General features: G+C 49.9%; 1 protein-coding gene across 2 annotated transcripts in view; it reads right to left on the bottom strand.

Moving 5' to 3' along the window:
• The window catches only part of Tafa5 (TAFA chemokine like family member 5), a 201,930-nt gene that overhangs the window by 111,197 nt on the left and 64,828 nt on the right, over window positions 1-25,905 (bottom strand). Inside the window, exon 1 of one of the 2 annotated variants that reach the window (XM_038343066.1) lies at window positions 19,629-19,895. The exons of the other annotated variant lie outside the window; for it this stretch is intronic. Coding sequence (XP_038198994.1) covers window positions 19,629-19,719 — 91 coding nt within the window. The 5' untranslated portion in view covers window positions 19,720-19,895. Of the gene's footprint in view, window positions 1-19,628; window positions 19,896-25,905 lie in introns of those variants that run through there. 2 annotated transcript variants of the gene reach the window in all.

Below are 25,905 nucleotides of genomic sequence, written 5' to 3'. Positions count from 1 at the left end.
ATCTTAACAAATGTACCAAACCCAGGGCACCTTGCTTAAGACGGGAAACTGAGGGGCTGCGCTGAGAGAGATTGCATGAATCTTAAAGAGCTTACAGGTTAGCAAAGGCCAGCAGGGCAGACACCCAGCCACTCATCCTTCTGGCCCAGAGCCAGTGAGGCCACTAGAAACAGACAGTGGACCCTGGGCCTCCGAAGCAGCATCTCTTTCCCTTCTCTCTTGCTCCATGATACAACTCCATCTGTCGAACTCTCAGGAAAGCAACATATTTTTAATTAGATGGAAGCTCCTGGTACGGCAGGAATGATTTCTCCAGATGATCTCAGCTTTGAAAACCCTCCCGCTCACTCTCTTTAAACCTGTGAGATCCAGGCACGACTTTCAGCTACGTTTCAAAGCTTTGGAACATGCCTGCACAACACAAAAGTTAGGATTTAAACAGTAATACCACTAATTCCCCTGTAACAGAGATTAAACAGAGCCGAATGAGAGATAATGAATGTCCTGCTACAAATCACGCCCAAAGATGCATTATCATACTTAACGATTTTTTTTGCATAATCCCGCCACTTAATAAGGCTACAAGATCTCATGTAAGAGAATTTTAATTTATTCAGCTTGCAACTCAGCCGTAGTCAAGAAAAAAAAATCTCAATTCTGAAAGGATTTAGAGCACATTAATGTTAGCGTGGCCCTGCGTAGGCTCTAATTAAACAGCATGTGGGGACCGCTACGGCTGGTGGGAACCAGCCCCCAGAGGAGCCTCGTCCCCCACAGAACCGGTACTGAGCAGGCCTGCTCCCAGACTTCACACTGGGCTGCTGTCTTATACTGTCATTTGCGGCTGTTCCTTTGCTGTGGCTTCAGCACTTGCCCTTCCAGTCTTGGCAATCCCTGTCCAGTCCCTGCAGCCCCCGGATCCCTGTGTGATTCCTGGGACACTGCAGCTTTATAGAGACCCAGTGAAGACTAAGCTGAGTCCAGAGGGTGCTTGGTAAGACCGTGTGTGCCAACCTATCTAACATGCAGGTTGACTTCTTTAGATGTCTCCAAGGTGACAAGGACAGTCTGGCCACTACTAGCAGACACATCTGCTTCTGGACCACTCTAGTGGGTTCACAGGCTGAGATTGGCATCCACTCAGGGGATGGAAGGAAGAGAGGTATAAGGTGCTCCTGAGGTCAGAGTCAAGGTAGCAGAGCTTCCCTAGGCCCTGTGGGTGTACCACCCTGGGAGGCCACTGCTGGGCCTTGAGGGCTGCAGGGCACTGAGCTGGACAAAGTCTCAGTCATGCTCAGAGTAACTCCAAAGTACAACTCAGGACTCATAAGGCCCATGGGACTTGCAGACATGCTGATTCCCAGAGTCATCCAATGGGAGCCATGCTTACCAGTGTAGACCAGTAACAGAAAGTCTTACAGAGACCCTTAGATGATATGACCCACATACCGCTCATGGGGTAGGAGAGTCAAAAGGGCTGCTCTGGGCAGATGAAAGGCAAACGTGGAAGGGGCAGGAAACTCCACTACATCTGTGAACTATCTCTCAGTTCTCAAAAGCAAGACAGCATATGGGAGCATGGCAGCCACAACTCTACACTGAGGGCTTCATACATCCATTCATCCTCACATCAACCTATCCATTCTCATATCCATCCATCCATCCATCCATCCATCCACCCACCCATCCATCCATCCATCCATCCATCCACTTATTCACTGACCCACCCACTCATCTTTACATCCATCAACCCACCAATCTAAACTTCTTCATATTCATTCAACAATCCATCTATCCATACATGCATAGACTCATTCATCCTTCCACCCATCCTTTATCTACTGACCCATTCATCCATCTACTGCCCGCCCATACATTCAGCCATTCATCTCTCTATCCACAAATCTATCCATTCATCCTCCACATATCCAAACAAGCACTTGTCCATCCTTCTTTTGTCATCCCTGAAGCAGATAATGGAAAAACAAAGACTATGAAGTCCCAGCATCTTTACATCCATCCATCCCACTGCTCTCTCCAAAGACCTTCGGATGCCATATCATGTATATAAAGGCTAGATGCTGGGACAGGACAGCTGGTCAATCAGGACAGCAGACTATCTGAGAGCACTAGCCTTGGTGTGTGTGTGTGTGTGTGTGTGTGTGTGTGTGTGTGTGTGTTGGGGCAAGTCCACCTTCACATCACAACCAATCCTTAGCACAGCAACTGCTAGCTGGGAAGTGGGGCCCTGACTCTTCTCCATGGGCACAGCATCCAAAGGCATGTGTATATACATGAAATCACCTATGTGCCATCTCACACATGTTGTTGTATTTAATGCTGATAGCATACCAAGGGGATTCCCTACATGTATGTACCTCAAGGTCCTCTCTGTTCCTCAACTCTCACACCAACTTTCACCACTTTGGTAAAACAGACACCAAGAGGCCAGCCAGGGTTTGCTAGACAGTTCACTCCCTGAGCCTGGTCTACACTCTAGGATGGATCAGTTTTGTGCAGCTCTCTGGCCTCATACACAATTCGCAGCACAGGAGGATAAGTGCATTGCTCTATAAGCAGGAAGAGCACAGCACAGAGGTCTACCATCATGCAGGAGAGGCTTTTGTTTTCTGTCATTTTCAATGGGCCTCCCAGGAAACAATGGCTATTAAAAAGAATATTGGATATACATGAAAAATAATACCAAAATCAACTAAAGTAGTAGCCAATGTGGGCCAGGAACAGAAAACCTTATAGAGACACCCTTAGATAACATGGCCTATTATGATGCTTACAAACCAGCAGAGTCAAAAGGACTGATCCTGACAGTTAAAAGGTGTTATGGTGGTGGTGGTGGGTACTTCATAGAATGCTATTCAGCAAGGATTGGCTCTTATAAGATGCAGGCACTGCCCGAGGGGCAACCACCCCTGTCTTCCTAACCTAGTGGTTTGTCATTGTCATTCTAAAAGATTCAACCAACGCAATAAGACAAGAAAAGGAAGTAACATTTCAGAAGCACTTTATTTTACCTGACAAGAAAAATAAGGTCACACACAGGATCCCCAAACCCCCCTTATATACTACAGAGCCACCAGTGATGTGAATCAGACACTCGGGCTTGACTCTAGCTAGGAGATCGCTCAGGGAGAGGGGGACTGAGAGTTCCACGAACACTGGTTATGGACATGCTCTGCACCCACTGCCTTTGTATTACTTGTCATTTCTACCTAGGTTTCACAGGGACATCATCCCCACAGCCGCGGATGGAGCCATCCTCCTGTCTACCATTCCCGCCACTCTAGCCAGCTCTGAGGACCCTTAGGCTCGGTACCCAGCACTAAATATCATGATGGACTGGCTACTCCATTGCCTGTATCCCCCGATAACAGTTCAAGATCACAATACTACCAGAGTCCACACTGAGTGATGGTTTTCACTCTTCAACCCAGTCTCCCACCCCTCTGTGAACCCTGGAGGTCAAATGCAGTTGTAGGATGGAGTTTTAACTGTCAACTTGACACATCTAGAATCACCTGGGGGAATGGGAAGAGCCTCTCAGAACATCTGTGACTGATTATCTTAAAGGTATTAGTTGACGTGAGAAGACCCATCCACTATAGGCAGCACTATTCCCTGGGCTTGATGATCTCGGGCTGTGTAAGGCTAGGGAGGGGGCTGAGCATCAGCATGCATACATCATGGCTTCCTACCGACTTTGGACTTTAACAAGGAATTAGAGGTTAGATAAACCTCTTCCTCCTTAAATTGCTTTTGTAAGAGTATTTTAATGACAGGAACCGGAAAGGAAACTAAGAGAAGCAGAAAAGAGGGATGGAGGTTCATGACTAGGAAGGGTAGATTGAAGTATGGCTGCCCCAACTCGGAACCCCAGACACCACCAGAGCCCTGACAGATGGCTGCAGTCACTCTGAAAAATTCACCTTGAACTGCAGGGGCTCCCTCCTCCTTCCCCACTCACATACTTTACTGAGATAATGGAAAATAACCCACACAACCAAATGCTTAGTTCTCGCTGCCAGGCTGCCGGCTTAATGGAAAAGAGAACTATCTCACTTTCAATTAATGAGAATTAATGAATGAAGAATAAATCACAAATAAAGAGAATAAGCATTAGGAACACATTTTTAATAACACACCAAGTAACTCCTAAATTGGCCACAGTCTCGTCCAATTGGAATCAGAAATGCCTGTGGGGAAGCAGGATACAAATGTCAGACTGCTTTTTTGCAATTTGATTTAAAAAAGAAAAAGAAAACAAGAAACGGGAAAAAACAAGCTTCCAAATGAATATGGGCTCCTGGGCTCCCAGAGGCACTGTCCTGGGCCCATGAATAGAATATTTAGTCCATTTAACAGGTCCAGAGGATACAGAAATGACCTCACTGGTGGCAAGAAAATGGCAGGGGAGCCAAGGGCAGGATCAGACTTAGAGGACACTACGGATGAACAGGCACATGCAGGTGGCAGCTCCCTCCTGGCCTCACATGACAGTCTTGAATACCCCATGGCGAAAAGTGGCCACCTATGCTACTAGGACCCCAGAGTTGACTGAGGCTAGAGCTATAGACACAATTCCTTCATGTTCCCACATGGTGGGCTGAAGAGTGGCCTCAGAGATGTGTCCACTGAACCAGCTCTCTTTGTAATACAGTAGAAGACCTAGAGATGAGACCAACAGAGATTGAATGGGTCCTAAGAGCCATAACTGATGCCCTTGCCGTGGAAATAAAAGCCAGGAAAGGCCTACAACAGCTTTGCCCTGGATCCCCTAGAAGGGCCCACTCTGCTGATGCTTTGGTTCAGATGTCTGACCTCCAATCCCGCTCTGCTGATACTTCTATGTCAGATGGCTGGCCTCCAACCGGCAAGAGGGTCAACTAGTCTTTCAATCTGCCCAGCCTGTGGCCATTTGTCACTGCATCAGGACAAGCCCACCTTTCCACTCCAGAAGGTGCTTGTAGAGCTCTTACCCATCATCCTGTGCATTTGCAAGGGCTGGAGCAAACCTCCTCAAGGTCTGGTCCATGTTGCCCTCCACATACCCATTCAAAACTTCCAGAGTACCTACTGCCTACAGCCAAAGACCTGCTGTCTACCACATTAAACCATGGCTCCCTTGTTCTGCCCACCTTGGCTCAGTCCATTCTGAACACGGGTGCCAAATAAACCATGTTCTTCCAATGAGTCCCACCCAGCCTGTGACCAGGGACTTCACCACGTCCACGCATCACTTTCCTATGAAAAAGACACTTTCCATCACCCTGTAAATAGAGCCAGCGCCATTCCATAAATAGAAGGCAGCCATAAAAGTAAACTCATGCCATTAAAATGAAAAATGCTATCCGCATCCCGTGTAAAACCCTCTTTCAGGCTAACAACAGTATGTGCCCTTGATTTGAGAGGAGGCTGCATTTGTGTACGGAGGGATGTTAGGATTTTCTGGATTTCCCATGCCAACTCCACTTGACGGGAACAACAGTCTGCCTGAAGCCCCACATCAAGAGGTCATGCCCATGGGGTTCCACCTCTGTATCAGGACGTCATGCCTTCATCTTCATGAAGATAATAAAGCATTTGCCTTGTTAGGACTTCCAGGAGGTACAGAAAAGGAGGCGAATCAGACCCTGACATGACTCATGAGCCATCCTGCTCAGAGCACGCACGCAAGTACATAAAGAACACAGAGCACAGCACAAATATACACACACCCAACAGGCACACCACACATATGCATACATGCACACCACACATACATGAGCATGTATACACATCCCTCCTGCCACATACACACACACATCACACATCTCTCACACACATATCCTCCCACACCTCACATGCACACCACATACATCACATATACACATCACATATACACACCACATATCCACCACATACACACCACACATACACACACAGCACACACATATCCCCCCACACAAGACAAATACAACACACACATATGCCACAACACACACATCACATACATTTACTCAACACACTACATATACACGCCATACATCACACATACCACACATACACTACACACATATTACACACATAAACACCCCACATACACACACACATCCACCTCACACACACCACATACACAAACACACCATACACATATCAAAGACATACCACACATACATCACACACATCTATACAACACACACATAGCACACCAAATATACATGTACACATATACACCACACATAACTTACACACACCACACATAAAATACACACACACACCCCACATACACATATACAGAAATAGATACCACATATACATATACACGCATACACATATACCCCATACACAGGGGCAGGCTGTAGCTCCTGGAAATTGGGATCCCTCCATTATTTGTGTATGCTTCCATTGTTTCTTGAAACAAGCCCACAATTTCCCATAAACCCCTTGTGTAAAACAAGCTACTTTTGCCTTGGTTATATAAGGCCTGATCTGAGATCAAGGTGTGGGCTTCTCCCACATGTCAGACATGCTTTCCCCACAGGTTCCAACGGACAGTGCTCTCTGCAGCATGTCCCTGGACACTGCTTCTGGCTTTATGTGTCTCTTCCAGAGGCTGTGTCTGCATGAGTGTTATCTGTGTGTACATTTGGTGGAAGTAGGAGAGGGGGCGTCTATACAAGGGCTTCTTTTGGATTTTAGAAACATCTATTATATCGCCCAATGGTATAGTGAACATTGTAACCAGACAAAGGGACGCTGAGTTCCTGGGTTCACCTGTTTGAGAACCAACCAGTCGTTGATCCCTCAAGGCATCCTGATTTCAGAGTACACAAATTCTGCTCCTGTTCCATCTTCCACATGTATCCCAGGGAACCCTAGCCAGAGACCCTCATTGCCTTCCCCCAACACACATTCAGAGCCTGCATACAGTAAGCACTCAATACTTGTACACTAAAAGGAGTCTGGCATACCTATTAAGGCTGTTCCCACGGCAACAGGCAGAAGGAACACGAACTGTCACTGTGCAGATGTTCCCTGGGGACAGGAGGTCTGAGGATGCAGTCCGTGTGTCTGTGAAGGTGGGGCTATTTATAAGGAGGGCTCAGGCTGTATGAGTGAGGCAGATCGGAGGGCCTGCTTCACTGCCTCTGTGCTCCTGAGAAAGGAGAGCACTGGCTAATAAAATCTAAAATCTACCTTCTCTGAGGCAGGAGCTGGCTTTGAAAAGTGTATGTTTTAAAGGCCGTACGACCTCTTCTAAATATACCTGGAAAGATCACATGGGCCCAGCAAGCTCCATGCAGGACTATCCTGGGGACAGGTCTGCCTATGGTCTCCTGAGGCTTTTGCTGGGCCTTGTCCTAGAGGGTAGCTTATTTGCCCCAATTTAGAGCTTCTAGACATACCAGGCCCTGTGTTGCCTGAGATGGGACAAGGACACAGAGAAGAATAGCTAGTGGGCAGCAGAGAGGAAGACAGCATTGTTCCCTCTTCTGGTCCCTGATGTCAGAGCCAGAGACCATGAATTAATCCAGAAGCCAGCCTCAGCACCAGAGATCAATCTCCCAGAGCCCACAATGACTCAACTTGAGTCCCATCTAGGGGATGGTCAAGGAGCCTGATTTCCTTTGTGGGTGGCCTCTTACTTTATGTCTTGAAACTTCTGATGGGCCCTGTGTCTTGCAGGCACATTTCAGCCATGCAGCCAGTCTTTCAGGGTCCCTGAAGGTCTTCCTCACTAGAAGCAGGTCTAGAAAGGGCCCTGGCATAGTTACCTGGCCCTTGCCTGGGCTTCAAGTTCATACCTCTGGAGCTGTGGCCAAGATTCCATGCCTCTGTCCTAGAGTTTCCTCAAGGGCAGAAACAGTCAGTCTCTTTGAAGGTGGGCTGAGGACTAGATGAGGTGACAGCTAAGAGCTATCATTTTGGTCACCTGCCAGACGCATGTGCATGCTCAGCACCCCCAGAACTATGCCTTGCCTCTCTGTCACTGCAGAGATGACCCCACCTTCCCTGCATTCATCCATCTGGCTCCAAAGAACCATGACAACCAGATCAGTCTGTGAAAGCATAAATACAAATGCCACAGGTGTGAGGGCATCCCAGAAGCACGTTTGCTACCTGACTATATGGAGAGGCCCCAAAAGGAAGGCCACTCTTGCTGACATCATTCACATCCAGACCCGCTCGGGCTCCATGCTGTGGACCTTGAGCCCACAATGCTCAGCTTAGGTTAAGTCAACAGTCGCCACCATCCTGAGGCCTAAGGTGAAGCACTGAGCCCACACTTGGATGGCCTATCAGTCGTCCCTGCTGTACCAGAGTCCAGGAGCTGCATGAGAAATCAGGGCCTAATGGGTCCTCTGTCCACACAGAGGGCATAAGACAGGTGTACTCCCTTGGAATAACCAACTGTCAGTTCCTAAGAGCAAGACCAAATATCTAAGACCATTTAGACCTTCAACAGAATGGGCTGAACTGAACCAGGGGTGGAGTGGGAGCCCCTTGTCAACAGAGGCTGTTCCTTGACAATCTTAGCCTGAAGATTCTCTGAAGAATTACATACAACAAAGAGAAGAACACACAAGACGGAGCAAGAGAAACATCAGGAGAGCTAGCGAACAGTGAAGGCACGAGACACTGCTGGTCTTAGTGTGGACTTCTTCTATTGCTGTGCTAAAATGCCATAACCAACAATGTGGGAAGGAAAAGGTTTGTTTCATCTTACACCTCTCAGGTCACACTCCATCACTAAGGGACGCCAGTGCAGGAAATCAGAGGCAAGAACCGAAACAGAGGCCACGGAGGGATGCTGCTTACTGGCTTGCTCGGGCTACTTTCTTTTGGTACCTAGGACCACCAGCCCAGGGATAGCACTGCTCACAGTGAGTGGAGCCTCCCATTCAATCATCAATCAAGAAGTTGCACCACAGGCTTCCCACAGGCCAATCTGGTGGAGCATTTTCTCAATGGCAGTTCCCTCTTTCAAAACGACTCTAGCTTTTGTCACGTTAAAATAAACTAATCAGCACAGCTGACCCCTTGTCAACTGGACACACACACACACACACACACACACACACACACACACACACACAGTTAAAACATAACTAAGATCTCAATGTTAATATTATCGTAGTGTAAAACATTCCGACTTCTACAAGTCTGAGAATCTTTAATAATTCAAATACTTTAAAAGTTCAGTCTCTTTAAAATGCCCAGTCTCTTTCAAGGCTCAAAGTTTGTCTAAAATATCCAAAATTTCTCTAAAATTCCAAAGTCTCTTGAGTGAGGGCTTCTGTGAGAACAAAAATAAGTTACTTACTTTCTTACTCTTAGAGGGAAGAATCAGGGCACAAGCACAATCAAGTCAAAGGAAACCAAAGGCCAACAGTGTGAATGGTTCAGTGCTAGCTATCTTCTGGGCTCTTCCATGGTCACTTTTCCAATCCTGCCCTTTACAGCCTATATGGCTTTTCCCCTGGGTCCAGAACGGCTCCACTCCGTGGCTCCCATCGTCCTCAGCAGTCATCCCATGGCACCTCCAAAGCATGGTATCTCCAAAAACACCAGCGTCTCTGCAACTGGGATGCTCTGTCACCAGCAGCCACTCCCAGCCTCTCTTCAGGAACTCACTCTTCCACTTGGTACCAAGCCTCAACTTCTCTTCATGATTCAGTCCTGGGGCTCCCAGCGCAATGAAGGCTTCACATGCATTAATGGCCTGTCCTGGCTTCTCATGGTGTCAAGCCTCACTCTGAGCTCTCTGTGACCTCTTCTAAACCAGCCCCCCCCCCGGGGGGAGACTCTTACACATTGCAAGTTTGGCTGTCAGCATGAGGTGTGGCTATGGTACCTCTGGACCATACCCTCTATGTGCTAACTCTGAGGAAACACTTCTCAGAAGGTTCTGCCTCGATGATGTTGGTCTCTTCTTAGTTACAAGCTGATTCCCTAGCCCCAAATGACCAGAACCACAAATCCTTAATTCAAAATATCACAAAAATAGCCCCGGTAGAGTCTTTGCTTCCTCCTGAAACTTTAAAAGTCAGACTTCCATCATCAACATTATCGTTCAAGCTCTTACAGCTTCTCATTAAGCTCTGAGAACTCAATCACTTTTCCAGGCTAAAATCCTCCTATAATTCTCTCCAAAAGACAGCCAGACCCATCACAGCAATACCCTACTCCTGGTACCAATTTCCATATTTGTTATAGCTTCTATTGCTATGATAAAACACCACGATTATAACAACTTATAAGCAAAGGGTCTACTTCATCTATAACTCTAAGGTCATACATAGTCCGTCACTGAGGAAAGTCTGAGCCAGAACTCAAGCAAGGTAGGAACCTGGAGGCAGGAGCTAATTGCCGAAGCCATAGGAGCACTGCTTACAAACTTGTGGTTTGCTCATTCTGTCTTTTTATATCACCAAGGACCACCAGCCCAGGAATAGCACTGGCTACATAAGCTAGGCCCTCCTACATCAATCACCAAGCAAGAAGATGAACTACAAGCATGACCACAGGCCAATCTAGTAGGAGCATTTCCTCAATTGAGGCTCCCTCTTCTCCAATGACTAGCTTGTGACAAGGTGACATAAAACAGTTGGTGCATCTCCTCAAGGACCTGCCTGTGGTCATCTTCACATGGGCGGACTGGAGTAGTTTGAAAGTTGTGTCCTATTACCTAGTCTAGACCCATGTCTGCATGTGCCCTGTCCACAGGAGCAGAAAATGAATCAGCAGCGAGCTGAAAGTGGCTGGGGACATCACTGCTCCAAGGTCTCCTCTGTCCTTCCAGTCGCACTAAGTATCACATGCAATCAGTCACATGCACAGTCACACGGCTACTCTAGAGCCTGACTCACTGGTAAACTTTCTCCAAAAGATGGGAACCTTGGAGCTTGCCTGTGGCAGTGAACTCCTATCCCTAGAGATGGGGCTCAGGATGTGTATGGTGGGTCTGGCCCCCACTTCATGCTACGCTGTTTCAATAAATTGGCTGTTTGCTGAAGAAAAGGCCTAAGATCTCTTGGGCACTGTGAAGGTTGCAGCTGTGTACAGCGGCATCTAGATGGGGCTTTAAGAATGCATCCAATGGTGTCAAGGGGTAGCAACCAGGAGTTGAGCACGATGCAGGCACCATCCATAAAAGTCAGGCCTTCCTGAGGGACACCATTTCCTCCAGACTGCCAATATTTGCTTGTCCTTCCCTGAAGAAGGTGACAGTGCTTCAGGTTTTGTCATCTCTATGGAGGCACAGTGAGTTTCCAGACAGGATCTACCCTTGAACTTAGAACAAGGTTCAGCTGGGGAGTGGGGCAACCATAGGTCAGCCGATGCCAAGCACAAGTGACTAACCTTCCTCCCCAACCTATCTACACGACATGACCTTTGCAGCACTACCCATATGGATGTGGCCCTCGTTGTCATCTTGACAATTAATAACCAGGTCACCAGCCTCCTGGAAGAGGTCTGTGGTTTCCATCACGCAAATCACTAAATGAACCCTCCAAAAGAGCCAAAGTAATGAGCTTAAGAATAAAGTGTCCCCAACAGGCCAATGCTCACATCTGTTCTAGCCCCTCTGTGTGACCTAGACCCCAGGTTTGGCCCCAATTCTGAAGTGGACCAGTGTGGAAGTGAACCTGTGTAGCCACTCCAGGTCACCTGTCCGTCATACTGGTCACAGGGTTTCATTTTCTTCATAGGAATCCCCTCCCTACAGATGAGATTGTAGAAATCTGCCACTCTCAAAGGACACCCTTGCCCTTCCCCCTCCCCCGCAAGACCAGGGAGGATACAGGATGCAGCCAAGCCAATCACGATGCTAAGAGGACACAGAGGCAGAGCCAGGCCTTTCCAAGGATGCTCCAGCATTCATCCAACTTGAAAAGGGCAGGAGTGAAAGGGACCCAGGCAGAAGGAACAGTGGAGCCAGGACCACTGTGTCATGGTTGCTCGGCTGAGACCCTGCTTTCCTTTCCTAAAAGGGCCTAGGTTACTTCACTTCATACACCACCTGTCTGCCAGGCTTCCCAGTGACCACTGAGTTTGTCTTCTATTGACCTCCTGTTCTAGCCTCAAAAATCCAAAGTCCTCCGTTTGTTCTCACTAGGCCACACTTGTCTCTTCATCTGCAAAAATACATTCTCTGCCCTTCCTATGGACAGCCTCTGCGGTATGCTGGTATGCAGATTGTTCTGGGAAGGCCTGGCTGCTAGGTGCCAGGTGCAGGACGGGCAGAGAACGGGCCTTGAATGGGCCCATTTTCTACCATTCTTGTTACAGACAAGAAGACTGGAGGGAGAGCACGAGGGTCTGCAAGTATGGTGTGTGTTTATTTGGTGTGTGTGTGTCCTATGTCTGTGTGGGATATGTGTGTAGAATGTGTTTGTTTGTGTGGTGTGGGTTTATGTGAGATATGTGTATGGTATGTTTTCACGTGACATGCTTGTGTAAGGTATATGTGTGTATGGCACATGTTTGTGTTGATAGTGAATGGAATTGGCATGTATCTGTGAAGTATGTGATACAGTAGTGTGTGTAGCACATGGTATGTATGTGTTTTACATGGATGTATCTATAGTGTATATTTTTATGTATTCTGTCTGTGGATAGTATGTATAGATGTTGTTTGCATAGAATCTGTGTAGTATACCCAGAGTATGGTGCTACCATATATGTGTGAAGTTCAGCATGTGTATATATGTGAAATATTCATACATGTTTCCACTGTATCTGTATGTGTACAAGGCCAACATACATAATATATTATGGGAATATGATGTTTGTATATGTTATACATGCATATTTAGTATGTATTATATATACATGTCATATGTGGTGTGTGCTCAATATTTATGTGTTGTGCTTATGTAGTATATGGTGTGTGTATGTGTTCTATGTATGTGGCTTGTATGGGTAGGGTATTACACTGTAAAAGGTATTAATGTATTATGTATAGATGTGGGATGTACGTGCAAGACATTAATATATGTACATGTAGGCTACATGTATATGAGCTATTAATATGTCACAAATATATGTGGGTATGTGTGCATAAGGTGTCATACATTACATAGCTATATGAAGTATATATGTATGAGGTGTCAATGTGTCGTATGTACATGTGGGTTACATGTATACATGGTGTGTGTTAACTTTACTTGTCCTGTGCTTACATAGTCTACAGTGTATGTTTGTGATTGGCATGTATTTGTAGGTAGTGTAGTTATATGGCATGAATACATATGTTGTGTGGGTATTGTGAGTGCATATGGTGTTAAAATGAGATAAACATGTATATATGTCATGTGATAGAACAAAATGCGTGTATACAGAACATGTGTTTGTGTGGTACATGTGTTTGTAGCATGAATTCTAATTGCTCTTAGTTATAAAACCCCGAGTCAGATATTAGGGGTGAAAGATCTGAAAAGCATCTGAAAGAAACTGAAAGATCAGAGAAGCAGTGTGGCCAGCCACTAGAGAGACCTTTTACCTCAACCAATGCTCAGACTGAAGGGGCGATCCTGCTCAGACTGCAACTGTCTTCACCAAGCCTCGGACCACCTTGAGCTCCTGTCTCCTTCAGTCTCATATCATCCCTTTCTCCCCCCAGCCATAGCACTCCTGTCTCCACCTCCCTAGTTAGAGGCGTGGGATCCCAAGTGCTGGGATCACCTCTGCATGATTTCTGTTTCTCCTTTAGACATATTCAATCAGGTGTAGCCCAGGGTGGCCTTGAACTAACAGAGTCCCTCTGCCTCTGTCTCCAGAGTCCTGGGATTAAAGGTGTGTGCCACCACACCCTGGCCTCTAGTGGCGTAGCTCTGCACTCTGATCTTCAGGCTAGCTTTAGTTGTTAAAACATAAACAAAATATCACTACAGTACATTAGATGTATTATGGTATGCATATGCCGTGTGTAAGTGTTGTGTGCACTTGGTTTGTATGCATGAGGTGTGTGTAGTGCCTGTGTGTAGTCAGGTGGTGCAGTGCCATGCCTCATGGACAAGGGCGAGTTAAGCTGCACATGATATCCAAGTGAAAGAAAGAGAGAAGACTTTGGGGGAAGGGTGGCAACGTAGGCAGGACGGGGCCTGCAGATGGAAGACAGAGATCATAGCAGGCAAACCCGACTTAGTAAACAGAATGTTAGCTAGCGTCAGTGTCCCACAGGCAGACTTATAGTTCTGTGAGTCACAGTGAGTATTTCATGTATGCTAAGCCATAGGAAGCCATGGGCTTTCACACAGTACCAGTGGATCCACTTGTGTATAAGCAGCGAGAGGGAACAGCCCCCACCATCACCCTCATTCCAAAGCTGTATTTTTAATCAAGTTCATAATACATGTTCATAAATTTATATGCTTATGCAAATTACAACCGTACAAACATCTCGGTATTTAATTAAGATATAATCATATGCACAAACACAAACACCTTACTTATTAAAAGGTCAGCGGTGGACATCCTAAGGCCACCCACTCTGACACCCTGTATACACAGATATTAATACCACATATACACATACCACCTGGGCCGAACAAGCAGCCAGTTCACCAGAGTCAAGGACTGGGCCTGGCTTTCCAATACCAAGTTTACATCAAAGCAAGAGAGAAGACTGGGCTTCCCAGGATGCACAGGGAAGACCAGTCATGTCATTATGGAGCCAGGCCCAAGTGTGTGTTCAGATGTGGCCAGTGAGCTCAGATACCCTAGCACAGCCCATCCCTACTGCAACCTGACTCTCAAGGGTCTTCCTGCTGGCTCTGTGCTGGAGAACTGGGAAACTCAGACTCCAGATTCCTGTTCGGCAAGCAACGGTGAGCCGGTGTGCAGTCACCTCTATTACCAACCCCTTCGTGCTGTAACTTTCAGAGTTGTCAGCCATGCAGCCAGTGAGACTCCCAGTACAGTGAGTGTGGGTTCTATTTAGATTCCATGTGACACAAGAAGTGATTGTAAATGATGATAAAGAAGCCGGTTATTTCCAACTCTTCTCCAACCCCACCCTTCCTAGCTGCCATCCATGGACTTGGTCTCTCGGTAAAGTATATGGGAAGGCTGGGGAAAAGCAGCCTTCGGGCACTGGGAAGGCACAAGCCCTGTCCTATAACATATCCTTACAGAGCTTTACATCCTAAGGATGGAGAAGGCAGCACTGGGGAGCCCTGGGGTTCCCCTCTGCATGCAACCCTGAACTATGGAGGAGAGGTATGAGATCCAGGTCAGCTGTGGGAACTTAGGAAGACACGGTTTTGAAAAAAAAAAAAAGAAACAACAACAACAAAACCTTTCTTGAAACATTCAGGCTTCATCCCTTCATTACATCATAGGATCCACGCAGGGGCCAAGCACAGGTCAGCCTCTACCAAGAACAGCCAAGTTGTTCTAACAGCCTCAGGCCCCTACCCAATGCCAGTGGCCCCACCAGTCCCCACCCACTGCCATAGCCTGTGCAGGGAAACAGGTATTTATCACAGGAAATACACACACACACACACACACACACACGAACGTTATGCCTGAATGTGTGTATGCCTGTTTGCCATGTGGTGTGCCTGTTTCCGCAGAGGTCACAAGAGGGCATCAGATCCTCTGGAATTGGAGTTACAGATGCCAGGTTCTTTGCAAGAGCAACCAGTGCACTTAACAGCTAATAATCTCTCCAGTGCCAGTAACTGTGTTATGATGTTCAAATTCTTTGTCAGTTTTTTTAGAATCTGGTCCACAACTGGGAAGATACAGTCGTTGGTAAAGTGCTTGCCTTGTGAGTGCGAGAGCCTGAGTTTGATCCTCAGAAACCATAAAACAGATAAACAAACAAATAAATCAATTGAAAAACCAGGCTTGGAACTGTGGCCTGTAATCCCAGTGCTGGTGAGGCAGACAGGGGGATCCCTGGGGCTCAACCAATGTTGACCTCTGGCCTCTTCATACACATACATATGAGCATACACACAAGCGCGCGCGCGCACACACACACACACACACACACACACACGCAGTCCTAAAAACAAAAGTAAATAAACTGATCAATGTCACAGATGCACAAGTGTCCTGGGATAGCTGGAGGGCTTGCATGGATGGTGCTAATTAGTGTTCTCTACTGAGACACAACCTAGCACCAATGCATGCCTGCACAGGGTTTTAAGTGTGTCCCTTTCAGTCTGGCCGCGCCACACAGGCTCACAGAATGTGCTTGACTTCCAAAGTAGTAAGCTAACTAAATAAATTAAAGTTGGATCCTATTTGCTCAATCAACAGTCAGCCCTCGGAGCCGCTGAGGAAGATAACACTGGGTGAGGTGACTCTTAAGTTCCTGGGAATTAAGATGCTGGGACATTGTGCTGGGGCAGCCGGACACAGGCACTCAGCTCATCCACAAGCTTTCAATATTAACCCGAGAAAGGCTTTTGAATAGCATACTCAGTTAATGCAATACCCGCCCAGCCATCAAAAGGATTTACAAGGACAGAGAGCTAAACCTTAAATCCATAGCTAATGGAGACACACAGGGATGTCTCCTCCAGACAAATCCTAGTCCTGTCTTGTTTGGACCCAAAAAGCCAGAAATCCATGGATCACTATGAACCACTGCAGGTCTCTCTGTACTGGTACTGTTTTCCTATCCTGATAAATATCCAAAACAGAGATTGGGCTGCTGTGCCCTGCTCTAGGTGCTTCTAAGACTTCAAGAATATTTATAAACACAGCTGTTATCCTAACTCTATGTCCCAAGTCCCACATAAATAAGAAACTGTGGGCACAGCCTCCTGTCCCCTTCTCCTTCCATCCCACACCCTTGTCTGCTCCCACGAGGCAGCTGGATCCAAGCAGGGTTCCCAACACATCACTCTTTCCCTGACCTGTTCTAGCTCTGAGAAACAGAGTGCACAACCCTGCACAAACAAGTAGGGCAGATGATGCTTCAGGAGGGTAGTCAGGGCACCCTACTGATACCTGAACTCCACGCTTTAGTACACACACCAGCCCCCAGCCCCTCTGCCTGCCTCCACTGAGTAGGCGCAGTGGGCAAGGCTTGTTCTTACAGAAACTGGACAAACCAGGGCTGCAATTAGGACCACAATTCTCCTCTCTCTGGGTTCACAGCCCTATTCATCTGTGCAATCGCCGCAAGACAGGCCGGCCAGAGCGGGATAGATTAGCCACGGGGTGGCCTGTATCTCCACACAAAAGGGAAAGTGTGGAAAACGGTTCCCGGGGCCCCTCATTCTTCACCCCTGGAGGGGGAGGGGACCCAAATTCATGGAAGTGGCTATTTATACAGCTCTTTCCCACTCCATCCCCAGGCAACAAGTAACAATTGTCTAAGCTGCCTAGCTCCCTCTCCCCTAGCAGATTTCAGTCTGCAGCCCAATTCTCCAAGAAGGGCCCTGTACCTCCCCTGGGAACCACGGTCTCCAGCCTCTCACTGCAAACCCTAAGGCCTATCCTGAGGCTCCTGCTTCTGTTGCCAGAGACAAAAAAAAAAAAAAAAAAAACAAAAAAAAAAAACAAAAAAAAAAAAACAAAAAAAAAAACAAAAAAAAAAAACATGCAAACAAGGACAGGAATGCCAGCCCTGACCTTTGTGACAGAAAGAAACAGCAAAGGGAACTGGGATGCAGGGTCATGAAGGCAAACACTCAGGGTGGACAACAGGAGCTCACAAAGCCCCATAGGGCAGGGTAAACGCTTGGGTTTTTCCTCAACAGAGAGCTCCAAGACACTGTGCCTTTGGGTCCTATGAGCCATGGCCGGTATTTACCACCTCCTCTTTTACCCCACTGTCTGTCATGACATGATTGTGTCTATCCGCATCCAATACCCAGGCTTCTATAAAGGGCTGCCCTGCAAATCCACCCTCGGGGGACATCCCCCTCCACTTCAGAACACAAGGCGCCAATGCATGCTACTGGTGTGACCTCTTCCCTCTTGACCAAAAGACAGAATCTAGTAGCTTAGAAGACTCCGTGACTAGTTCATCCCCACCAGGCAAGACAGAATGAATGGACCCATCCACTGGATCACGTCTCCAAATGACCAGGATCTCTTTGTAGTAAGCAGTAATTGCTTACTACAACATAGTAACTCTAGTAGGCTAGATTAAACTCAGAGGAGCCATGGCACCTCAATACCCATTGCTCTTCCCTAAGATGAATGTCCCAAGCGACAAAGAAGAGTGGAAAGCTTTGGGAGAGAACTTGTGACCCAAACAAAGTCTCAAAGTATAAGGACCCCATGACTTGAAGTCTGAGGTATACCTTGAGGTGATTCCCCCCCCCCCCCCCCCCCCCCCGCGCCTCAGCTACCTGGCAGAGGTACCTGATAAGGACAGCTCTCTGGTGGTGAGGGGGTGCTGAAGGAAATAACTCATATTTTCAGGAAAGAGTTATCTCAATAGCAGGGGACCCCAGCCAGTGGCAGGACTCATGAAGTCACCTAAACTTGAGGAAAGATGGGCCTCCAACTCCAAGAAGGGCCTGGGAGTTCCAGCTGAGCAGGATCACCCACCTGCAGCAAAACCTAGCTAGCTTCTCCAAAGTAACACCTGAAATCAAGGGAGAACAATGTGGAGCAGGCCATAAGCCCTCCCAGGTTCCAGGGGGCTCCTGGTGTCCAAGTGCTCACTAGTTAGGCCGGGAAGCAGCCGAATGTTGCAGGCCCTTCCTCCTCAGGAACATGGAGCTAGCGAGAACAGTTGTCGGGAACCTGTACCAGCACTTTCCAGGGCTCAGTGCTCCCTGCCCACCTGGGGAATGCTAGCCAGTGCCGGCAAGGCCTATGAACAAGGACACCAGCAACAACCCTAGCAGACTGAGCCCAGAGGCACCAAGACCAAGAGGTGCTACCAAAGGGCAGGCAGTTTCTGAAAGTGCCCACCATTTGTTGTCTGCCAGCACACACCAACTAAGTCAAAGGCGGGATTCCCAAAGGGCTGCTGTGACCATAAGACCACAAGTCCAACGTGTACCACGAAAGTCTCAACAGAGTCTTGAGAAGTGGATGGGACAACCCTGCAATCTAGAGGGGACCAGGAGGGCAAAGGAACCAAAACTTGCGCGGACCTAGGCATTACGGTGATGAAGAATTTTGCCCACCTAGCCTAAGTCTGACGGGTACCCAACTCCGCAAGGAAAGTAGCATGGGTCATGTCAGTTTCGCTGTCCTCACCCCTTGACACCTTTGCATCCCAGCCCCCAATCCATTCGGTCCTGGCCTGCTCAGCACTGGCTTCAGCCAGGCTACCAAGTGGAGCGCTGGTGCCACCTACCGAGGGTCGATGGCATGCGGGTAGGCGCAACTGCCACCAAGCCTTGCGGGGCAGGGGATGGCAACTGCAGCCTGGGCATAAGCCCGGGCTCCGGGACTATACCGGAGCTCGCCAGGCCCCATTATGCCCGGGCTCGCGCCTAACCCGTGCCACCCCTGAGCCCCGAGGCGCCGAGAGGCGCAGATTCAGAGCTGGGCTCTGGGGAGGCTCACGCCACTGGCCACTCCAGCCCCGCAGAGCCTCGGCCCACCACGCTGGCAGCGGTGGAAGGTGCTGGAAGCAGTATCACGCGCAGGGACCGCCGCGAGCAGTGCGGGGGACCGCGCGCGCCGGGAACAATTACCTTCTTTGAGGAACTGCGCGTGAATCACCAGGACCAGGAAGCAGCAGAGCGCGGCCCCTGCGAGTGCCCAGAGCGCCTTCAGGAGCTGCATCGCGGAGTGCCAACTCGGCCGACGCCCCCGAAGTCGCGCAGCGAAGGTCCAGGCGCCGCATCAGCGCCCCGCTGGGTGCAGCCGCCGCGGCCGCCCGATCGCGCCCTCCATCCGCCGCCAACGCCGCGCTCCGCCGCGACTGGAGGCGCCACTCCGGGAGGCGATCTGTGTCTTTTGGGCAGGGGGAGGGGACGGCGCGAGGGAGGGCGCCGGGGAGGGGGCGGGCGGGGGCGGGGAGGTTAGCAGAAAGTCTCGGGCCGCGGCGGCCGCCACTCCGGCCACTCGGCCACCATCGCGCGCTGCGGGGCGCCGGGGGCCCGGGCGCGGGGGACTGGCCGCCGCGGCCCCATGAATCAGCCCCGCCGCCGCCCCCGGAGCCGCGCCGCCAGCAGGGCCCAGACCGGCCGCGGATTGCGCAACGGCCCGGCGGGCTTGGGGGGTCCGGCGCGGCCCCGGCGCTGATCGCCTGTCGCCCCGCGCCAGAGATTCTAGTCGCCTTCCTCCGCTGCTCTGCCGCCGCCGCTTCTCAGGCTCCGCCGCCGCCGCTGCCTGCTCTTGCTCGGGCGGGGGGCTTAGGGGGCCGCTCCGCCGCCGCTGCCTCCGCCGCGCAGGGCCAGCCTCAGGGCCGGGGCTGCGCACCGCTCGCGGAGCTGCAGCACCATCGCCGCCGCCGGGGCCCGCGCGGCCGGGCCGAGTCCGCCGCAGTCCAACTTGCACGGCCCGGGAGCCGCCGGGCCGGTCCCCTCGCCCGGGACGGTGCCGGCCTCCGCGCCCAGCCGGGGGAGCGCGCCTCCGCCGCCGCAGCCGGGACGAGGCCGGGCCCAGCGCTCCCGCGAGCCGCCCGCGCTGGCTGGGGACGCCGGGGGCGACGCTGAGGGTGGCCGCGCCGACAGGTGGGGCCGGAGACGCTGCGCGCCTCGCCGCCCGCGGGACGCCGCTGCTCCGGTGCTGGTGGCGCGCGCCCGCCACTCGGCTTGGCGTCTTTGCGAGCTGCGGCGGGAACGGGAGCGCGATGTGGGTCTCTGTCGGCCCAGGCGGCCAGGCCGCGCTGCCTCGGACTCTGGCCCGCTCCTGCCGCCGTCTGTGCAGCGCCCGGGCCGCCGAGCTGCCGATGCGCACTGGGCCGCGGAGGGGACCCCGGGGACCCGGCCGCCCTGCAGCGCCCCCGTCTGGCGTGCCGGCGGGTCAGGTGGGGCTGGTCCAGCTGAAAACTGCGGGTCGGGCTCCACCTAGGTGCGCTGGGGCTTCACTGCAGAGCGGCCGGGTTGGCTCCGTTGAGTAGGGGAAGCGAGCCCAGCCCCCAATCCGTTTCTACCCCAGGTCCTAGGAAGAATGCAGAACCAGAACGAGGACTGGCGGGCTGACGAGCAATGAGATAGGTTTAGAGGAGGCTGCTCTCGGTAGGCGGTTCCGAGGGGTTTGAAAACAGCACACCCTTCTCCATCACATTGTATCCTAGGCCTCCTGTGTGGCCGCCTCCAGCCAGCTGTGGGACACCCAATAGCACAGGCATAGTGGATGCACACAGCCTACCCCAGAAGAAGCCAGCAGGCATTTCCCTGCTGCCGCCTCCATTCTTCCGCAAGGAAGAGCCCGCATTTGTGTCTGGAGGCCCAGAGCTGGAGGCAGTGCTGTAGTTTTTAGAGGGTCCTTCCATGCTAACAGCACCAGGACCAGCACGGTAGGCCTGAAAGTACTTTTGTCTAAATAGAATTTTAAATGCCCAGTTCAGGGCTTTGGATAGGAAGCAGGGACCTGTGCTTGGTCTTCTGTGTGTCATTCAGGGACGGTGTGTGTGTGTGTGTGTGTGTGTGTGTGTGTGTATGTCTTAAGTCTGGGGCTCACCTGCTTCACATAAAGGCAGCTCTCTCTCTCTCTCTCTCTCTCTCTCTCTCTCTCTCTCTCTCTCTCTCTCTCTCTCTTGCTCTCTCGCTCTCTCTCTTCCTCTCTCCCTCCCTCTCTGCACAAGTGTGTAGGTGATGTGCAAGAAAAAAGGCCAGTACTGAAGGGCTCTTAGAGGTCAGATAGATCAAACTTATTAGGGTGCACTTGGGGAAATTGAGGCCTATAGTAACGGGGCGACCAGCACCACTAAAGGTAAAGCTGACGGGCCACCAAACTTGATGCTTGTCTGCCTGACCAGACTCTATTATGGCCACACCTGGGCAGAGGAGGAGCTGTTCGGAAGTAATTTGTCTCTCTGGCTGCCAACACCCCTCTCCCACCCCAGAAGACATCTAGGGGAGAGAGGGAGGGAGGGAGGGAGGGATGGAGGGAGGGAGGGAGGGAGAGAGGGAGGGAGGGAGGGAAGGGAGTTAGTCAGAGCTCCCCACCCCCAACCTGAAGAAGTGGCCCAGTCTTGCACCAGCTAAGCAACTGAATGATTCAGGATCTACCATAGGAGATCTACCTTACGAGAGACTGGACATTCTCTTGTGCAGTTTGTTGGAGTCCCTCCATCAAATAACTGCCCCACCCCGTCCATTTATATATTCCTGTACATCTTCCAGCAAAGCCATCCACAGAGCAGCCTCAGGATCCTGCCCCGTCCATCTTAGGAAGTCTGACCTCCGCCAAGGTCGCTGGCCTACACACCTCACCTGGAACAGTGTGCTCCACCTCAGAGGGCTCAGAGTCAGGCAGGTGCTCATCACACACACAGACTTGACCCCCAAAAAACAGCAACCAGGAGAGAAGGTCTCACTCCTGACATTTGCTCTGACCCCCAATCAGGCACACGTTATTTGAAATCCTGAAAACGGATCACTACCTAAAAAGAACTTAACCATTTGAAGGGTCCTTCTGCAAACTGAATTTATAAAAAGAGAAGAAAGTTCCTAAAGAATTGCATGGCCCACCAATGAATTCATACCCACTAGGTAGAATGAGTGTGTAGCTCCAATTTTAAGGACCTGAAGCATCCTCCCCCAGGTGCCAAGCTCTCCTACTGAGCTGGCAGGCAGTGTTGCTGGTGCCCTTCACAGAAACCACAGGTGAGAAACAGAGAGCCCGTGCCTGGCACCCAGAGGAGCAGGTGCACTGTACGGACAGGGGAGCCCACCGGGCATTCAGCGTAAGCCAGCAGCTGGATAGAGGAAACCATCACAGGCCTCAGGAGGGGACACCAGACCAGGGCAGCGGACACAGAGGAAAAGACCCTTTAAAAATCGTAAGACTGTGTCGGTGCTGAGAATGAGTATCAAGAGCTAGCAAGCCAGGGAAATCCTGGTGCTGGGGGCAGAGAAGAAGAGAGGGGCTACGAGGAATGCCCCTTCCTCCAGCCATAGCACCTGGAATACCACAGAGTTGGAACCACTGAAGGGGTCTCTCCAGCCGGCCCATGGAAGGGTACTTAGCTAAAGAGCAACCTCGCCGAAGATTCGTGTGAGCGAGGCTCTGTACCCCAGTAACTGCTGCTGCCAGGGAAGTTAGCTGAGTAAACCATGTCGTGCTGCCCAAAGAGGAGACAGTCCCTACATGCCATATGTCCCAGGTACAGGAACCCAGGTGGGGGGAAGGGGTATTTTATTTTACATGTCTCTAGGCAAAAATGAACTTGTCTTCAATTAGGCATGGGGGCAGTAAACACAATAGTTTAGTTGTTACTGTGGCTTTGTCACCAATAGAAATCGCAGGTATTTTCATATCAAGTTATAGATCTAGGGCTATCATTGTACATTGCTTATGTTCACCATTATTTCAAATTACAGTCATTCTACAGCTAGGCTTTTTCTGTAATGCTTTAATAAAGACGCAAACATACCCTTGTATCAAAATGGTTTTTTTTCTTTTACATTTGATAACTGCATTTAATATAATTGGTCTTCTTGGTAATCTTGCATATGTTTATGTTATTCTAAAACAGGTTATTCATAGACTTAAGCAGTTAGCCAATTATGCCCATGACCTCTGCCCTCGTAGAAAAGTCGGGGCTGCATACATAGCTGGTGTGGAGTGGGTTGGAATAAAGGGAGTACCTCTATGCAACACAGCCCAAATGTCTGGGCACCATAGTGCCCTGGATGTGAAATTCACCAGGCCAGTCCATTCCTAGACTCCATGCCCACTTCCAAAGAGGACTATCTATAATCACAACACTCTATTTACAGAGAACACAGGCAGTCCTCTGATCAGTCACTTCGTACTGGTCCCTCACTGTGCACTGGCAAATCCTACACCCCGATCATTGCTGTGCACTGTCCAGTTCTGGCCCCTTACAGGCACTAGCCAGTCACTACACGCAGACCATTTATCGTGTGCTGACAATTTATAACTGTGTTCTGATCATATCCTGCACACCAACCAGTTACTGCCCTCTGTCTGTATGACTCCAGCTCCCCCTCCCATTACCATGGACTGGCAGATGGGATCACCAGGTGTCTCCAGAAAGCCACAACAGACTAGATAAGGGAGGCTGAAGACAAACATTCCACATCTAACTCCAAGAGGACAGAAATAATTCAGGAAAGAATAAAGAAACCATAATAACCCTAAATTCCATCATGCTAAAAACACAAGAAAACACTGTAGCTATTGCACAAGGCCAGAAAACGAGAGGCTTAAAAGGAATGTCGTGGTCACGTCTTAAGATGCAGGGGTCAGGTGTTATGTGGTAAAATGTGCAGAAACACACATTTAGGCCAGGGGTGGAGAATTTATCAGACCGAGAGTATGGAGCCCACAAAAGAGGAGCAAAGGAAAGGCCTAGGGGTGTTACAATATGGAACGGATACCTCATATGTACAAGTTTCCTATTAAAAATTGTGAATTCAAAAAAGAGAACATAGAAGGGGAAGTGGTAAGAAATGGAAAGGCTTGCTGTATTCTAAACAGATCTGATGGGCAGACCCAGAGCCAAGCAGTCATGAAACCCTGGAAAATCAAATAGAAGAGTAAGTCAGTTCTGACCCACAAAATCTGAGGTGAACCGATAATGGGCTTTTGTTCAAGATTTCTGGCTTTCCCCTGAGAGATGAGCAGTGTCCTCCATGCTGGTGGGGAAAGAGAAGGTACCAAGGTACTGACCAGCCGCTCTGTTCACAGAGGGCGTCATGTCACTAATGGCAGCTGGAGGAACCTTTCCACCCACCCCTACAGGGAAGGCTGACTGGGGCTCCAGCAGAGAAAGGAATCACAAGGAAAAAGAGATAACCAGGATACTTTTGAGATGCAGACAAGGCCTGCAGGATATGCACAAAGAGGCACTGGGCCCTGAAATTGGGAAGAATCTCCTTCAACCGGCAAAATCTTTACAGTAAAATACCAGGTCTCTCTTTTCTCTCCGTGGTTCTAGTCACTGGTCTCTCCTGTGGGAAGCTCCACGGATGGAACAGGACTGTAAACCCTCTGTTGCTATGCAAGTCTTAAAACCAGCTCGCAGATAAGTCTCAGAAAAAGTCCAGCAGCTATGCAAACGCGGAGCCCTAAACTCATCATTAAAGATTCATGGATACAGGGGCTTCAGGAACAGCTCCTTGGGTACCAGCACTTGCTCTACAAGCAGAGGGACCTGAATTTGAATGCCCAGCGTGTTTGGAAGCACAGAGGTGGATTCCTAGAGCTTGCCACCTGGACAGTGAGCTTCTTGTTCACTGAGAAACCCTTTCTCAAGGCAGTACGGTGAAGAGGGATAGAAGAGGACACCCAGTGTCCTGCTCTGGCCTTGGCATTCGCACATGTGGGCATGCACACACATGGGTATGCGCATCTGCACACTTATGTGTATGCACCACACACACACACACACCACCCACCATGCACAGAACGCAATGTATTTGTACACATTTGTGGATGAATGAATGCGTGAAACAATGAATGAAACAGTGGGCGTGGCTTGGACACCAACTTGAACAGAGAGCCAGGGGAAGGCAGGATGAGAAGAGAAGGGGTATAGGCTGGCCCTGGGAGGCACCCATGGGCACAGGTCAGGGAATTAGGAGGCAGCAGGTGACATGGGAAAAATGAGTTCCCAAGCAAGTGCTGCAGCCTTGAGGTGGAAAAGATGGGTCATCTTAGTCACTGCAGCATAGACTGAGCCTCTCAGAGATCCGGGCCCTGCATGGAGGGACCCATGAAGACATCCCGATGTGTAGAGGGTGGAAGGTGAGGAGCTGACTTGCTCCCGCCCAGCAGGCTACCTAGGTTGCTTATAAGCAGCTATGAGCCATGTGTTCGTTAGTAAAAGTC

This window comes from Arvicola amphibius, chromosome 9, assembly GCF_903992535.2.
Source record: "Arvicola amphibius chromosome 9, mArvAmp1.2, whole genome shotgun sequence".
NCBI lineage: Eukaryota > Metazoa > Chordata > Mammalia > Rodentia > Cricetidae > Arvicola > Arvicola amphibius.
The sequence above is the reverse complement of the archived record's forward strand: the minus strand, read 5'-3'. Positions and strand labels throughout refer to the sequence as shown.